This window comes from Cuculus canorus, chromosome 3, assembly GCF_017976375.1.
Source record: "Cuculus canorus isolate bCucCan1 chromosome 3, bCucCan1.pri, whole genome shotgun sequence".
Classification (NCBI taxonomy): Eukaryota; Metazoa; Chordata; class Aves; order Cuculiformes; family Cuculidae; genus Cuculus; species Cuculus canorus.
Window position 1 is genome coordinate 96,716,045 of NC_071403.1, and position 19,570 is coordinate 96,735,614.

Genomic DNA, 19,570 nt, shown 5'->3' on the forward strand with positions numbered 1-19,570 from the left:
AACGCAAGCAAAAAAAGAAATTAGAGTCTATTCCAAATATTTAGTTCAAAGGTCTGTCTTACTACAGTAAATCACAAATTTTCAGCTTTTCAATTTTATACACCAAAGGAGAGTACATTATTACAGAGCTAGGAGGACTTTATTTGATCAACACTTACGAGAATCCCTGCTTTTCACAAGATTATAAGAACAGTGTGTGTTATACAAAAACTTAATTACTAATTCTCCAAACTACTTGATGCCTTCCTTGCATATAATATCTAGGAAAGAAACATCACTTTTTCATAAATATATCATAAAAAAATTCCTATTAAGCGGTATTTGTATTTCACATATTCCTCTTGTACAAAGTTGGCAATCAAGAAAAGAACGTTCTTTTTTCCCTAGTGCAAATAGAATTGAACAAACACACAATGCATGATCTCAGACCTGAACCTCTAAGAAGTATTTTCAACAATCTTTTTCTCTGCTCTCTGACAACATAAAGAATCCTCTGTTTGCAACAATGATAATATATTTGTCTTCCTTCAGTATAAATCCATGCAAATAGGGCATTTGTTACTTACATATTCATCTCCTACTGTTATTTTTCTGTACCCTCAAGTTCTGCTTATAAATTCTGCTCTTAAGCCAACTGGAGTTAATCACAGCGAATAAAGTGGCCATTCTCTGAGGGCAGTTAAAAGTTCATTTTTCTCACTGCACAGGTTAAAATCATGTCTCTGTAGGCTTACGGAAGAAGATCATCTGATTCTCTTGACTATTCAAAATATACACAGGAAAGATGAAACCTTGCTGGCAATCCTTCAGCAACAAAAATCTGATTCACAGCATGTTACTTGTCAAAATGTCTCTCTCATATTTCAAATGTTAATGTTATACCAGTAATCTCTTAAATTTTTTTTTTTTTTGCGCATTACTTTCTTCTACTTCTTTATCAATACAACTGAGAGGTTAGGGATGGAAATTTGAATCCTAGTAGGCAAAAGAGGGAACTGGATCCAGGTCTCCAAAGTTTAGATAAAAGCATTAACTTTTCTTAGTCACCAGTCCAGTGCCAAACCCTGAAGCTACTATTCCACTTTGAGGCAAAAAGCTTGCTGAGGTGATGAGACCAACCAGGCACCAAAAAGGCTCCAGACCAGCTTTTAGCCTGGAGCCCATTCCCTCTCTCTGCTTTGAGAGCTAGAAAGAAGGAGGAAACTGAAACTGGAGGCTCCACATCCCTGATGAGTGGCTTAAGCACTAGACACTTTAAAAAAAAATACATTTCAAAGCTAAAATACTTTTGGAAACAATATCAAGATAATTCCTAGGAAAGAGAACTTAAGGCACCTGAAGAACTCCACCCTGAAAACAGAGGGATGTAAAATCATTAGGAATGTCAAAGAATGGAGCTTCATGATTTTGAATCCTTTCAGCTAAATCCCACTTACGTGCTACAATGGATGCTTTGATGTTTTTGCAGAGATGTTTACCTCTGTTCCTCATCATTTCTCTTTCAGTTTCCCCTAACTCATGAGAGAACTGGGAGAACTGATATACTGAGATACTTGAAAAAAATGAAGCCCTCAAAAATACCATACTCCTAACAAAACAGTTCCTTGAAGTAAACAATTGATACACTTTCTGTATACTAATACCTGCAGGAAGTATCAACTTCTTGTTTCTAAGGGTAGAACTTGTTACAATATTGCTTGAAACAATATTACATATTTGAAATAATAGGATTCTTTTTATTAGATTAATAATAATTATACTTAGCAAAAATTATGCAAAATAAGAATTAAATGAAGAAGCAATTGCCAAAAAAAGGTCTTTTCTTAACCAGAAAAAGGTCTCTTTCTGTATTGACTACAATTGTCATTTTGAGGTCTCAGCGATTTTTAGAAAAATACCCGATTGTAAATTTTGGGGTTTTTTTCTTTGTTTCTTCTTGAAGAAAACAAATACTTTTGAAATTGTACAAAGCTACCTATCTTCACAACATGTTATGGAGGCAATTCCAATTCATTTTGTAGCTGCCCGTCCTGAATAGTAATATTAAGATAACATAGAGTTATCACTCTTTTGCTTCAAAGTAATAGCAGATATTGCAAATATTTAAACATACAGTTTTAGGCATCTCATAAAGATTCAAGTTTAGGAAAGCACTGTTATTTACAACAAGTAATTATTTGGGTTTTTTTTGTAATAGCTTCCCTTAGTATATTCCAATTAAGTATAATGTGCATTTTTATTCATCTACCTAACACTTTACAGTATTAATATGTAAGTCAACTTAAATCACAAACATGAAAGTAAATATTCTAATAATATTTCCATTATGCAACTTGATTTTAGGGAAAAAAAAACATATTTATTTTGGGTAGACGTCATGCTATAAAAATTACTAGGCTTTCCTATTCACAAATTCCAATTTAAAAATCTTTAGCAAATAAATATATTCAAGACTGGTGATATTCACATCAAATATAGAATTGTTTTCACTGTTAAACTACTACTAACATAGTTGAAAATCCGATTATCTGAAGTGATAGAATTCACATTTCTCATCGAAAGCTTCTGCTCTGCATTCATTTTTACTCTCAAGAATAAAAAACTTCTGAATGCAGAATTGTTTTGTTTTCTCACCCATAAAACAATGAAAAATGGAAAACAAAAGAAAAATAATAATTCTTTCACTATAGTCAAGAGACTAAAACCATAAAAATTTTATGCACAGCTTTAATTTACCATAGATGTTATAATGTACAGAGCTATAAATCCTCTTTAGACACATGATGACACTACACAAATTTCAATTTTAAAGTAATTTAGAATCAATTAATTTTTTTTCAAATTAAAATCTTTGTGGATTTTCTACTAAGAAGAATACAGTATTATTAAAATAAGATCTGTTTTCAAACTTTAGGACACCATAATTTAGTCATAAAATGAAAATGACAAAATTATAAGTATATATTCTTAATGGCAAAACAACATTCCACTTTTCTGACAGATTTTGAACAAGTTCACAGCAAGATTTCTGTGTTGTTTTTCATATTTCATGAGAACTTGTTACCAGGACTTTCTGTCTAAAAGTTTTTAAAATTATCAGCTCTGCTGAACAAAACACTTGTTCTCTACAGAAAGGGAAACATTTTAAGTTTTCTCTAACTTCTATTTGTCCCCATTGAAACTACACCTTTGGCTTCTTTGCCACATTACAAAAGGTCACCCAGTTGTTCCATAGACTTAATGGGCCTGAAATTTGCACAGCAAACCCGGGCAGCAGTGGAAGCAATTGGAAATGAATGTACCATGGAATTTACAGCGTTTACAAAAGCACTCTGTTTTTACATTGCAAAACTCTACAAGGTTTTTATACAGCCATAGGCAAGGGGAACGAAAAGAGGCAGCCAGCTTTTCATTACTGAATTCTGTTTTCTGAGATAAGTCGTGTAGCATAAAGAAACATTCAGGTACTAAAAGCTGTTAGATGTTTGTACTACCAATTTTGTTAAGAACATCTGACACAAAATGCAGACATTTTACCTGCACTCCTGATGAAGCTACGCTAACAGCTCCTACCCAGGCTCATGCTCACCTCCCACTCTCTTTACTCCCTGTCAAACTTCTAAGACCACGGAGATGTTACTGATGGACAACTTCTAAGACCACAGACTCCTTTAAATGACAATGCTCTGTCCAGATGGAGTTACTCTCTATGTTCATTGGGGAGATCAATGCAAATAATTTCATTTGTCTCTTTTCTCTCTTGATTACACTCTAAGTGGGAAAAGAGAAAAAGATTCAGTGATCAAAGAGTAAGCATAATTTTGTAAGCAGTCAATCTATGGACTAGTATTTGATTGCATAAACAGTCACACAATTATTTCTCACATTGAACAAATCTATAACATCGAAGATTTGTTTATAATGCATTTGTCAGTTAAACTATTTGCAATTAATCGTTCTCCCAGCTGCAATTTAATCTGCTAGTGGTACCCCTTTTGATTTGTTCAGGTCATGTTTAATCTCACGATCAGAAGATTGCCAGGTGTCTGCAGTTGGAAAGGATGCGCTTCAGTTCTTAGAGCTATCATAAGAGGGTAAGAGGTTCAGATAAGCTGGATTCTCCTGAGACCAGGTGACAGCTGATTAAACCCAACAGAAAGACAAGAGTTGTGAAAGATGCAGCTCAGCGTCAGACAATATGAGGGCCAAGCCTGACAAGAGGCTAATACACTAAGACTGAAAGGATCCCTTGCTAAAGGTACTCTATAATGAACAGAAATGTTTATCTGATACCAAATACAGGCTGCTTGAATATAAAAAAATAAGTGATTACCCGGAGATCCTCAATTCTGAAATGAAGATCGCGAATGAAGAACACTCATGCTATACTGCAAAGCCCAGAAGAACAATCACCCAGTAAGTAAACCAAGAACTAAAATTTGAGTTCCAAAAAACGTGAAACTTAGGAATTTGCAAACTAGGTAACTTCATCGGTTTGTGCAATGTCTCTGATTAGGATTTCCCACAATGGAAATACATTAAGAAGAAAACAGTCCACACGCTTTTCCTGAAGAGTTCTCAAAACCGCAAACAGAACTGTTTCTGATTTGTTTTCCTATTTCCTTGAAAGACAGTAACAGAACTGAGAAGATGTTTGTGTGTACACATACACGCAAACAAGAAAGAAATCAAATCATAAGAACATAACATAGCTGGGAAACTCAGTATCTCTAAGGGAAACAAATTTCACTTGAATTTTTAAGTTAAAGAATATATCTTCACTGCAAGAGTTGCTTGAGGAAGATTTAAGCAGCAGCTTGTAGTCTTCAAAGGTGGAAATTTCATGCTAGTGACAACTCTGATAACCTCTTGTAAGTCTCTACAAAGACACTTCTGGGAAATTTACAGTATGTTTTTACAGTACTATTATTTTTCTTACTGCTCTTTGAATTGCAATCTAGGTTGGAAGTTCATACTTATGCTACAGAGTATGATAGTCTGAGAATCTCACAGACACCTCATGAAATTCTCAGTTTTCTAGCTTTATGCATTGATGAGCTTTTTCCGTTTTATTTTTTTTAAGACGACCAAAACTAGACATACAATTCTAAACAATTTTTTGTTTTACTGATGGACCGGCTTTCTGTGGAAACAAGAATATTGCTAAAGAGGATTACTTTGATTTAATCTAGAACAGTCATTCACAGCCTGTCATTTGACTAGGGGAATTTTAGAGGCTAAAAAGCATCATCATACACTCAAAATAGTAATACCGTGCCTGAAACATAGTTTCCATTATTTGCTGACCCAAATACCAAAGACTGGGGGGAGCAAACTGAGTAAACAACTTTTTTTCAAGCAACTCATTGGTTAAAAGCAAAAGATAGCAGTTTTTAATTGTTAGTTTACTAACAGCACAGATATCAAGATAGAGAGACAACAAACAATCTTTATTCTGGTTACATGACCAAATGATGTTCCTGACAAATAGATGAAATTCTTCACAATGCTGACTTCAAAGAATTCCCCCAGTATCCTCCCTTCATGGTCATGGTAATGGATCCAATTATCAAAGTAGGAACTTCCTTCCCATCAGCAAGGATATCGGCAAGGTAGTTGAAAGTTAATGTCAAATTCAAGTTCTGGTTTTGGTAATGTATTTAAGAAAGCCCTGGTATTATGCTGGCATTTTTTTTTAAACCTCTGAAAACTTGAGGGCCAAGTGGGCTTTCTTCATCTCTACCATCACAGTGACATCTACATTCAGAATGCTTTGGCTATCCACACTGGTCAGCATGTCCCAGAAATGGTATGTAAGTACCACTTTGATAGCATTTTTTTTTTAGTTCTACTATCTATTACTGCCAGCAATAGCTGGAATCAAATTATTCTTCTTGTATCTTACAAAAAAGTCCAGCAATAAGGGCTAGTAATGCAAACTAATTGATAGATTCGGTGGATGTACAAGATTCAACTAAGGGCTCTCAGAATCTCATAAGAAATCAGAACCTTGTTTCAAGAGAATTAACGTTTTTTATTAAGAAAAGCTTTATACTCTTTAAATTACTGATAGAACAGGAACCGCAACCCTTGCTAGCTTAATCATGGCAGAATGACAAATCCTGAATTGTTGCTTTGTAGAAAGCTTCCTGAACTGATCTTGGACTTAATATTTAATGAACAAACAGCATCAATGTGGCCCACACATATGATGGTATAAGGCAGAGCATCCTTATGACAAAGATCCTACAGTGGAGACAGTGAAAAACCCATAAAAGGGTTGAAGTACTGAATTTAGTTATAGAGTTCACAGCAACTTCCAAACACTATTGCCTCTTACTCTGGATCGATTCAAATAACTGGATATGAATTTCTGTACAGGTTGAGGAATCATTCTAGCATTTCTGGATAGCTTCTGTGACAGAAATAACCATGTCACCTTCCATGAGAGTAATCGCTTATCAAAAACAAATGGTATATGTTGAAGATGGTCAACCATTTTGCTCCTGAGGTGACAGAATGGCTGCAGTCACCCAAGACAAGTTGTGATTCTGAAAAAAAAATCTTGAAAACTATCTAAAACTGTTCTACAAGGTATAAAGTTTATTCTATACAGAACTGAAATACCCTCAGTCTCAACACCTAGTCCAGTGCTTCTTGAATGAACAGATTAACTGTAGGCCAAAAATTGAATGATTAGATGTATGCACATAATAAAAATTCAGGCACAAATTTGGAAAGCTAATTAATTTTTAGCTGTGACGATTGAACTTATTTAGTGGAAGGTCCTTATCATCTGGTCAGATTCTATTTGAGTTCTTGAAACTTCCATCTATTGGAACACTGCACTATTGGCTTTAGAGCACAGTAGCCACAGTCGACTTTGAATTCTCTCACGCTCCATACCTTTGGGAAGATGTGAGCAGAGGGTGCCATGAGTTAGTGCTTATCTTCTCACCTGACAGGAACAGTGTTTAAGTTGAAGCAGCCACAACACTGAGAAGACAACGGCTGCTGCTTGTTGATATCACCATGAAAACCCTCTCAACTAGCCAAACATAGGGAGTCTACTTCATTTCCCAAGTACTGTGAAGTTCTCCTGCAGCGTCAGCAACATGATCACCATTTGCCAATCACCTAATAATTTTCTTCAAAGAAATAGCAAGAGTCATCTTTCTATTGTGTCAAAAGACTAATTCTGATCTTCCATGTTGTACACCACTAACTCAAATGAATTCAGCAAGCTATTCCTGAGATTAGAATGCGCTCAGTGTTTACAGATAATTGCCCTTTACTTTGATGGGCATAATTTTTACAAGCTAACTGAAGGCATTTATGCACCACCACATAGGAACTGATCCTTTTAGGTAAAATTCTAGTTGAATAAAATACTACAGCAAAATCTTTTTGAGTCTTTTTTTTCCTCTAGGCAAGTCTTAGGCTTTTATTCATTAGGTATGTTTATATATATGAATTTTAGTATTTAGACTTCCAAATACAATCCTGAATAGACCATGCCGTAAGAACACAGGTGTAAAATTACCGTTATGCCTAAAATATTAGTATTTGCATAAAACCTGACAGCTGAACTCTATAATGGCCAAGAATTCACAACGAGGAAATGACACTCTGAAAGCTTTTCACTCAGTAAACTGTTTATATGTTTTTATAATCACATTGTACTGGAGGCTGTTGTTCACTGTCAGGAAAATTTCTTTGCTTAAGAAGAATGAAGAGTAACTAAAAACAGGTCCACAGGTATTTCTTGAAGAAAACCAAACAACATCACAATGGTTTCTAAACTCCAAAAAGGGTGAATAATAATTTGTCTACCATTGCAGACTAAAAGGAAAAAGTCTCTAAAAGGGTTAACAAAGGTCTTCCTCAGTAAACAATACTCAGATAAAACCACAATGTACAATTAATTTTGCAATTAATTTTTGATGCAATGGCCATTTTCTATCAAATCTGAAAGGGACAGTCTCTGATCATCGGGACAACCCCACTCCGGTTAGCCCATAGTGGTTCTGTCACTACTTCTTCACACAAACACACTGAACTTGGAAAGGAGGGTGTGATAAATAAGGAGGCTCAGGATACTGCATGAGGAGGAATTCCCTGTTATGTGTGAGAACTTCAGCAACGCAGGACTGTTAAAGACAAACAGCAACAGCACTGCGAATAAGAGCTGCTAATGCAAGAGGTTATATACATTGCAGGAAGGTGAGGGGCAGGGTGAAATCTTGGGTGAGGAAGAACACTAGGGAATATATATATAAATTATAAGCCATGTGTAGCTTTGAAATCTATTTAAGGAACATACCACTATCACGTACTTACCACAACACATACTTATACACATTCTAGGGATCACCAGAGAGCTGCAGGCCCGCTCATGTGAGCATGCCGCTATGTTTTGAAGGCACTGATCTTACTGGTCTACCTTTAACCAGATTCCCTTATGAACATCTTTAATGTATGTCTGAAAAAATACGAAGCTTCACAGGATATGAACTTTTCTTATCCAATCTCAAAGCAGGAGATTTGCTAATAAAATACTTAAAATAATATCAGGCACAGACAGAAGCAAATAAAATACGTTTCTGCAGAAGAGATTAGCATAGGTGCTTCAATGGATTAGGAAGTTTCAGTGACAGAGGTGTATTTAATATACAAAATCCATTTAATAAGAAGCAGTGGAAAAAAATAGGGCAACTGTCATGTGTCCAAGAAACATCCTTCGTAAAAAAGCTGTCAAATATAAACACTTCACAGCAACAAAACATTCTACAACTAAACAGGGCACATTTAATTCAGAACTTACAATGCACTTCATCATGGATTTTATAATTCAAACATTCCTGAACAGCTGGATCTCTACAAACTGAAATAACACTTACCTTCTCCTGTTAAATAACTCCTGCCTGGCATTTATGATTAGTTGGACATAAAGATTGTTGTTGGTTTATTCTAGCAGAAAGACATTTGAAAAGGAGTACCACCAATGTGTATAAATAGATCCAGAGCCAAATACCTGAGAAGGCTAAGATCTAATTAAGCTAAGGAACATACTGGCACAAGAACAAAAATAGTTATAAATTTGCCATGAGGAAATTCAAGTTGGAAATGAAACAACCTGATGTTTTCAGATGAAGATTCACAAATTTGTGATTAGGATGACCTGGCTGTTTGCAACAACTCACTTGAACTCACGTGTCCCAGGACGCCCCCCCACATCCAGTCACACATCCTAAAACTGAAATAAATTTTAACATAAATTTTAACATTGCAAAATAACTAGAAGTTAAATCCTCTAATAGATCTGCTCACTGAAAAAATATTATATGGGCTTTAAATAATAATAATGTAAAGGTACCTATAAACTCAGATGTGAATGAATTTCCAGTTGTTTAAAAACTGATTTGCAGAGTTCCAAAAAACCCACAGATCCTCATTCAAGCTATGAAGACTATGAAGGTTTCTTTCCAGCAACAAGTATGGCTATGATAAATCTGCCTGAACCCCATTACAGCAACAAACTTTGGAAGATACTTTTATCTTCTACCAATACTCCTTATTCTTGTTCCTTCCCCCAAAAATAAGGGGGAAATAAAAATGCAGATATGGCATCCCTTATCAACGCAGAAAATAAATAACAATCTTCTTATCTTTGATGCATTCTGGAACTTGTTTTTACTCTCCCTGCCACAGAATCTCAAGAATATAACACAGCAGAATAACCAACACACATATGGGTTATACCAATCAATCAAAAGCCTGGCCCATTCATTGGCCTGTTTCACTGGCTTTGGTAGATTTTATTCCAGAACATATTGAGAACACAGAGAAATTTAACAAGTACATTTAGCATACTCATTGTTTTGTTTCGTGGGTGCTTTTTTACTGGCTATGAAACTAGCAAACTCTGCATTAGCAAAGTTCACACTGAGTAAGTACACACCTTCATCCTTGGAATAGACTCATTTATACTTCTTAAGGAATGATAAAAAGGACTTTCTATGGCCAGTTGCTCCTCCATGAGATCGAAGTTTTAATCTCAGATTTTACTAATCTAATTAATATATTTTCAGTCATTAAATGCAACGGCATTTTGAGTGGTTTTTGTAACACTCATGTACAATAGAACATGTGATTTCAATCAACCAAAGCTGACCAACGCAGAACAAATGAATGGCATTGTTTCATCTGAAAAAAACTTTTCCTCTTTCCTCTCTCCTCTTCTTTTTCTTATACTGATACTTTAAAAAATCCCCACAAAACACACAACATCCATCCGAACAAGGATGTCCTTGCTAAATCACCTTCTTTCACCAAAAGTCCGTTATATAGAACATATCCAGACCTTAAGCAAAGATCAGTCAAACGCTCCTAGTCATGACTGCAACATCATAAATATTTTCTTTCAGGACAAAAGCATACTTGAAAACATACAAAAAAAGGAAAAGGATATGCTGATCACTGCCCATATCGAGATTGCCTATGGGTTTTGATAGTGATATCTAAATTTACCCTTAATTACTGTTTCCTTGCTTTATAAAAAATATTAAATTATTTTCGGGGACAAGAATTTTTGTTCGTCCCATAGGTAGGGTTTTTTTCAGCAAACAAAATTCCTTTTCAGTTTGAACTACTTTTCACACTATTTTTCAGTTGAGACTGAACCAGAAATCAATTATTTACAAGGTTCTAATCCACAGTTATTAAAAATGTCTTTGTGCTCAGAAAATTCTCTTCCTTATTTTTCTTTCTTGAAAAGAAAATACTTATTGCCACCAAGATTTAATTGCAACAAATGGAGGTCACTTGCTAGCATAGGGGGACTTTTTTTTTTTAATTGAAATGCTGTGGGTAGCAGAGTAAAGACTGCACTGTTACAGACATGTATGTATTTGCATGTATACATATATATATATTCATAATTAAATTTCTATTTAGAGACTGGAAATTTCTAAGTAATTAAAAGGAAAAATATGGTCAGGTTTTGCAGGTGGAAAATGAATGTACTTAGTGAAACTATAAGGAAATTACCATTGTGCTAATGCAGTGCTATGACTGTTGAAAAAAATGAAGTGGATGTGATGACTCTATAAATACACACATTATTGTATAAAAATTCAAGACACTGTGTATCACTGTAGTCTTATTCTGCCTCATTTAATACTCACAGACAGACTGTAAGAAGGTTCCAGTATCACTGGCACTGACATCTTCCCTTGAAGATTCAATTTTGTTAAGTAAAAAATCTTTTCTCCCACAATCCTCTCTTTTTTCATGCGACGTACGCTGTACAGTCTAAAGCGAACTGCATAATTCCCAATCATCTCAGACTCAACGTGATTAAATTTGAATGTCTCTGTGAAGACAGGGCACGGTCCCCGCTGGATGCTGGTTTTTGCTCTCTGTTTCTTTATAGGGAGAAGAACTAGGTGTACTTGCCACGAGCTTCCACCTGTCCTGCTGTATGTGGGAATGTCTGTGACAGCTGTCACTGTCACCAAAAGCTTCTGTTCCTGTGAGTCATAGTCAAAAGTCACATCCAGCGTTCCATATTTAGCTACTGGCTCAGGATCAAAAGGTTTAGGAAGCTGTGAAGATGATCCTTGAGCTGACATATCCTGAAGAAGAAGAAAAAGCAGCTTATTTATTTATTTATTTATTGTATTCTATTATTAAATCTATCGTGGAAATACACGGCTTTCTCTAAGCAATATGAAGTAACTGATCTTTTAGTTCATTTCATAAACAAGGTAATTAAACACTGAAAGCCTGAGGAGATGGCTGACTAGCAGCCAAGAAGAAATCAAAACACTTCACCTGGCCAATTCTGCCAAAAGCCAGGAGCCTATCAGACAGAGTTCAGATTAAATTAGGCTGTAGTTATGATCTCTTCTTCTGTGCTCCACGTGTTAAAATACATACATATTTGTTACAAGATAGAACTACATTATTTCAGTGCAGGCATACACTTATTTTTAAGTTAACATATTATAGTGCTTTAAAAGTTGGCTACTGACCATGAGCACAGTGAGATGCCAGCAAATCATACAGAAATTACAACCCCTACTTGCATACACAGGTCTAACATTAGAGCCCACAATGGTTCTATAAACGTCCCAAAACAATATCATGGCTTTATTAATGTGATTTTACAAGACTTGTGTATACAGGTCAACCTACTGTTCATATTAAAAAAAAATATTCACTCTTACTGGGAGATTGTTTGAAAATTAAGATGCCATAAAGTTAACTATAAAGAACCATAATGAAATCCTATTGTAATATTTTCTGACAAACTAACTTTTTTTAATGAATGAGCTACAATATTAGCATTCACATGTGTACATTGATGTTTAGGAAAAAAAAGTTTCTCAAAAGGTTGCACTGCATAACACTTCAGAACATTCAGCTGTTTTCATTTACCTCTGGACTAAGGACAGCTGTGCTATCACTTGGTACATCCTCTTCGTATCCTTTGTTATGAAAGCTTTCTATTTCATGTCCCGTGCTTCCCTCACTTGGACACTTATATGAACATCTTGGACTGTTGCTACACTGGGAAAATTCACATTTACCATCTCCAACTTCAGAAGGCGTACATGACAGATGAGGAGAACCACTGTCATCCTGGTATGGAGGCGGCTGCAGTTCATCTAGTGGAGGTGTTCTTCTCATCCTCTGAATGCAGTTCGCTGAGGATAAGTGAAAATTCTTTACTTACTTTCTGATTATTTACTGTCAAAACAGTTCCATGGAAAATAACAAGTCTAAATATCTGGATAGAATATTTAAAACGTAAAAATGTCTTTATTGCTTTACATTTTAAGTTAGATAACAGAGATAACCGACATATATTTGTTTAAAAATGGAAAGAAATGATCTCCCAGATGAAAGAGATGCAGGAAAAAGCAAAGTGCTAAATGCATAGCCACAATGGACTGCATAAACCATATATAAATAAATATAGCACAAATATGGCATGAAAAAAAATTCTAGGCTTGAATTTCAAGGATGCTTACCTTGCAAAAACCTTTGGATATCTTAAGTCAGTCTCGGTGCAGGTGGAATGTATACCAATTAAGGAAACAAAATGCACTCCCTAAAGCCATGACATCAAACTTCTCATTACCTACCATGCTGTTGCTCACCCAGGGAGATATTAAATTAAACTCTGAAGACCAATAGGTACTAATAAAGGCAGACACAGCTTTTTCACACAAGTGAACTCTGATCACCAGTGAATTTAACAAAGGAAGCAGCATCTCAGATAATTACTTCTTAAGGACAGCTAAAGAGTATGTACCCAGTGCCTAGAAGTCAGCCACTAGGTGCAGTCACTAAAGACAGTAGAAAAAGGACCAGGAGCAATCTTGTGCTTGGCATGAATACTCAATGATGACCATCTTTGCTTCTCATTTACACTGGCTAGACAGATAGAACTGTGGTTATACATCTCGGAAAATAAACCTAGGCTGCATGGCTATGGACATACAAAGTTAATTAATAATAATTATATTCCAATTTTTGATCTCATATTTTGCTACACAGCATTATACAGTTGACTGGAGTTAGAAAAACACAAGCATAAGTAAAATCTGTATCACATTTTGTTTACAACTTCTGTAGAAGTTTTAATGAAGATTTCAATGCCTCTCATGCAGAATTAACTTATACACCACAATACCAAAGCAACAATGTCTTCCAGTGTCAGACATACCACTTTCACTCACAGAAAAAAAAAAAAAAATCTACCAAACAAGGAAGTTAATGAAAGTAATATCATTAGAACAATATAAGCTTTGATTTCGGATTCATCTAAGAAAGAAACTAACCTTTCCCACGTGACAATAGTGGTACATTCCAGTCTCATCACCAATTTTTTGTATCCAGGATTGCCCTGCCTGTGTCCTAAATTCTCACCAAGTACATCAACCTTCGAACTGCCTCAGAGGTAATTACCAGTTTTTCAACATATCACATGAACAGGTTATATGTAAGAGTTATACTGTGAAAACACAGGGTTTATTTCCCTTGGGAAACAAACAGTCTCAGCAAAAGGCTCCCTTTTGTTCTCCTTTCCTTTGGAAGTTGCATCTGACTGTGGCATGCAGGAACATCTCATAGCTTCTGGCATTTTATGCAAGCACAAACCACCAAGATTTCAGTGCACACTGCTCATGGGAAGCAAACCCAGGCATGTCGGCTAGAAGGGAGCCAGTGTGCATTGCTGACCCCCAAAGCTGGGCAACTGGAGGACATGGACAGGACTGCTTGTTAGGGATCGTATCTACTGCACAGACAGGCAGAAGCCTCAAAGATAACCGTGGAATGCAGGGCTCTTCTCTATTTCACTGGACTCCTCATGGAACTCCTCCTAGCTTTAGCTAAGGCAAATGAGTAATTAAAACACAAAGCACTCCTACCAGATGATAACACTGTCAGGAAAACTCTCTTCCTGATAAACCCATCAGAGCCAGCCTACCATTCAGAGTAACTCTTACAGCACTCATGCAAAAGTTCTTCTGCTGTTAGTGAGCCCAGCGCCACTAACTCTTGAAACTCCAGTTCCATGGGGCTGGAAAGGAAAACAGAGCAGGCAGGGAATCCTATACTCAAAACACAGTCATTAGTCTAGCAGATACTCATAAAACCTTACATAAGAAACAGAGTTAAGTAGGACAGTTAAAATATTGAAATCGCCATGTAGGAATAGTGAGAAAGCTTTATTTGCAAAACACTGAGAGATCTGAGGAAGCACTTTTTAAAAATTACATTAGATAACTTGTGCCCACGAAACTAGATAGACAGTTTTAGAAACTAAACTGATATTTTAATAATAACTAAATAATAATAAACATCTTTTGACTCTATACCATGAAAACAGAACTTCCTTTTTCATTATTTAGATCATTAAATATTCTAGCAAAACTAGAGCAAGAACATTTCTGCTCATTGTTGCTAAAAGGCAACAAACAGCATTAAATGAGACAGTAACCACCATGTAGCTGTGACTTAATTTCTTTATTTTCACTTGTAGTCTGCAAAGACTTTTAAACTCCCAGCTTTTCCACAAGCTACAGAAATGAAAGTGTGTCCAGGTAACTATCAACACCATTATTGTCTTACATGAGTAAATAAATGACTGACACACTTTTTTCACTTTGATGAACTCCATTATATGTCCCTATGGGAAAACTACACAGGTTGCGTGACAGAAAAGTCACTTTTAATGTAGGCAGGGAAGAAGTAAAGAGAAGAAATTCTGATTAACCAGTTGTGATTCAGAAATCTCCAAAAGGTCTGCCCCGGTGTTTCAGCTTTTAACTATTCATTTTTTAAAGTTTAGTTTACCAGAAAGAAACAGCATATAAATTCTTAAAATAAATATCCAGGTTTAAAAATCTAAGGGCACCTCTACCTAAACAGGCTTAAAATGTTTTTGAACAAAAGGTTTCTCTACATAAAAACATGTCAGAATTTTCAAATTAGTTTTTAAAGAGAAACTGTCTCATTTTAAATCAATTTCCTCCTCACCATGTAAATTATACATTAAAATAATGATTTCATATTATAGTTCTCTGAAAATACTACAATCTGAATTAAACTAAGACCTTCTCATGACTGATGATATGAAAACCAAATTATATCACAGAAGGAAGTGAATACAGAAACACTGAGTATCTGACACTGGAGATTTTTGTTAAATATTACACAGGAGTAACAACTAACTTGAACAACAGTCAACAACATTTTTGTATATATAACAAAGTTTGAAATAAAAAAACCCTCTACTAATGCCTGCTGGCCTATCGCTGATTGTCTTGGAGAAAAATGATTGGAGCCAAAAGAAAAGCATGTTCTAAAGTGTTTGCATATGTACATATAGAACCACTGTCTATAACATACCTTGTACCTTTCATTTAAGGTATAAACCAAGCCTTCTTGGTGACAAAGCCAAAGAATACCTCCCAAAGACCACTAAATGTGGCTAATATCTGCTAATGAGTTACTTAACAAGCAAACGGTTACAGTGAAAATCTAAAATTAATTGTTGCACCATTTCTATGCAAGTTTCCCAAGAAACCTGCTCTAAAACCAGACTGAAAATAAATTTTGCTAATTCCTCCAAAGGAATTGATCATATTCAATTATTTTACCATTTTGGACTAAACAGCGTGCAAAACAAGCCAAAATATATTCCAAACCTGGAAGATAGGGATAATCACAAAAAACCCAAATCCAGTTTAGCCTGAAATTCCTACCAGCCAGAAAATGCCAGATCAGAGGAAAGACAAAAAGAAAGTTAACAGGATGAATATCCCACATCTAATGTTCCACCCAAAATACATAAAATAACTTTGCATTCTCAGAACACGAGGGAAATGAATTTTTTTAGTAATAAATATTTATTAATACAATGTATTACTATCAATAGGCAGACTGGAATAATCAATCCTTTCAGGGTTAACTGCTTTAATTAAAATTTTCATTCTTCTTTAGAGGGCTGGGAGAACACTCATACAGTGGTAATAATAAAGTCCTTGCTCAAGAGCGGAAGAAACAAGACCTATAAGCAAAATACCTTACAATCACAAGCAAATTAGCATTTTGCTGGTACACTCAGAAATTACTGCAGATAAACTCTCATTAGCACAGTTAAGTCAGAAGTAAATAAATACCTTCTTTTTAGTAGTGTTGGTTAAATGACGCTGGTTAATCTGTTTTCCTAAGTCCTTGTACAGGGGACTGACAGAGCCAAGGTCGAGACGAAACATACCTTGCCATCAACCTCAAGGGACTGTCAGCAAAACCTGACACAGCAACCTATGCTAAAATGAGCGTTCCTGGAACATATGGGTAGCTATTAGAAAATACACAAGCTTTTTCAGTATTTTTCTGAGTAGAGTAACAATTTAAAGACGTGCCAGCTTCTTTAGGTTTTCAGTTACTATTTGAACTTTCTACGTCCAGTGTTCCTCACTTCTTCTCTTGTCCTGGTTCCTTGCGAATGACCCTACGCTGTACCGCCTTTCACCACAGAGCTCGTGATGTTCCTTTCTATGTTTACAATGTTTAGACTCTGGTACCTTAATTAATTTTCCCAAAGGTTGTCAGCAGCAGCACAAGCCTAGCCTTCTATAGCCCATATTTCCTGAGTAATGCCAAGAACATCCATCTCAACATATGGAAAGTATCCTTGCGGCTGCAATTCTCCTGTCTCATAAGCAGTAATTGACAACACTTTCATAACTGAAAGTTTCTCATATATATTACTTCTTTAAATATTCATACTATTGTGGGAGTCGGCATTAACGCAAAATTTCTTCAGGAATCAGCTTTCCAGTTCCTTTAAAGCAAATAATCAATATATAAATTAATAATATTTGCAAGAAATATTTTGTAATTATCAGAATATCTTCATACTCAAACAGTACCTTTTCTTCCTCTAATATATCTCCACATACACCATGCTTCACAATTATTTATTTTTTTAATCTAACATAAATTTCAAGTTTTCAAGCCTTCAAGGGGTTCTGTGTAAACGTTAAGACAATTTAAATAAAACATAAAATGAAATACTTGTTTAAAAATTAAAGAAACCTTTCTTATTCTGAATGATTAAATACCCTCAGAGATTTCCGGTATGCAGTGCAGACAGTCCAAATGGAATTTTCATGTTTGAACTTTTCTACCATCCAAAATATTACATTGACGGAATTACCCCACATTACACAGACTATAAAATATAAACATTAAATATTGAATGAGACCTCAGGGCTCTCCTTCCTTGAAAATAAAAAGCTTACATGCATCTTTGTGAGGAAAAAAATCCATATTATTTCAAAATAAAACAAATTATCTAGGCATTATTCTATTTCTATTCCAAAAGACTTACGGCACAAGTCTTGCTTAATGAAAAAAGAGGAATATAAGAGTGGTAAAGAGTGTCTATGGACAATAGAAAAAAAATTCTGTATCAGCTTCTTTTTTTTGCATTTGCCACATTTCAGGCTTTTATTCACAGTTGAACTATCTTCTATGTTAAACAATCCACCAGTAAACAAGAAAAGTAATTACATCTGTTTGGGTTTAGTTTGGGTTTGTTTGGTTGGGGTTTTTTTTTGTAATACAAAACAGTACTCATTTGTTTCCTAATATTTTGAACATTCCATACACTATGAGCTTAATCTTAGACCTCTGAAAATAAAAATTTACATGTAAAGTTACATGAAGTCCTCAGCACTGCATTTTCTAATGCTAACTCTACTGGTCATTAATTTAATAAAAAAGTTGTCTTGTTTCTTAATAAAAAAATCCAAAATTATTTAATTATCTTTACGTAAAGTCCTTAAAGCTACTTTCAATTTTCCTCCTAGAGAAAGGTCTAAGACTAATTGAAGTTATGGTACTTGCATGGTAATTTTTTAAAATTATTTGTCTATTTACATCATGAGCCTGCGGAACTGCAGCTTGGTTTTGTTTGCTGCCAAAATAAATTTGCTCCTTTCTGCACTTATTAGAGCACTTCTGTTTTCTAAGATTTTATTGTTCTGTTTTACAGAGCACTACAGAAAAGCACTGCACCAGTGAAAAATTCTAAACTTTCTTTTTCCAAATTAGCCCAAATTAGAGCATTTAAACTACAAATACATTGTTAAAACATTATAGTGAACTAACTGTCAAAGACATTCTTTTGTTTCCTCCCCAAATATTTTGGTCCTCTTTCAATGAAAATTACACATTAGCATCTCTTGAATTAATTTTCCTTCAATTTAAGTATCATTCTTTGATTCTTTGTATAGTATTTCTAGTAATCTGAGTAGGAAGGACTACCTGGTTCTGTATTTATATTTTACAGCTGTTCAAAATATCTCTAAATACTGCTTAAGCCTATTGGCTCGACATTTTTAATCTCTTACTGATGCAAATATCAATAAATCAAGCTTTCCAGAACATATTCTTTTTTTTTTTTAAATAACACTTCAAAAGCTCTTCTTTTCTGAGACTACAATCAGCTCTAAAGCTTTTATGAAGCAATGAACTTTAAGAAGTGAAATTGTAAAATTATTTACCTTGCCTTCCATAATTCTATTTCCTCAGGTAAAACATTTGTATTAAGAATTTTCATTCACCTTCTTAGGAAGAAAAATTTATTTTCTGTTGCATTTGGATGCTGGTTTCACTATTGCAGTTTTTATAAGCAGCCAACTTTCCTATACGCTACTTTTCAGATAGCTGTGTTGGCTGACTTCATAACTGAACGGGTATTCCTTTGCACCCCTGTTCATTGTTATTTATTCCAAGTAACAAGAATTATGAGAAAACATAATATCCAAGAGATAATAAATTCACAGAATCTTCCTCCCTCTCCCATTTAAAATACGCTAGAAGTCCTGCTTGCTGAAGGTGATTGACAGCCAACTTTGAAATCCTTGTCTCAGTGAAAAGGAAATGCCTTTTATCATCTCTGTGAAAATTCACCCAAATTCGGCTATCTCAGAGATGCTTAACATAACTTTAGAGCTTAACAGCTAAAATATCTGAAGAGTCC

General features: G+C 35.0%; 1 protein-coding gene across 6 annotated transcripts in view; it reads right to left on the minus strand.

Moving 5' to 3' along the window:
• Positions 1-19,570, minus strand: part of SYT14 (synaptotagmin 14) — a 101,642-nt gene that overhangs the window by 28,307 nt on the left and 53,765 nt on the right. For all 6 annotated transcript variants that reach the window (XR_008449286.1, XM_054063441.1, XM_054063438.1 and 3 more), the window contains 2 exons: positions 12,442-12,710; positions 11,187-11,636 (listed from right to left, as the gene is read on the minus strand). Coding sequence is in view for 5 of the 6 variants with exons in the window: in XM_054063441.1 (XP_053919416.1) it covers positions 11,187-11,636; positions 12,442-12,710 (719 nt within the window). In the remaining variant the exon portion in view is untranslated. The remainder of the gene's footprint in view (positions 1-11,186; positions 11,637-12,441; positions 12,711-19,570) is intronic.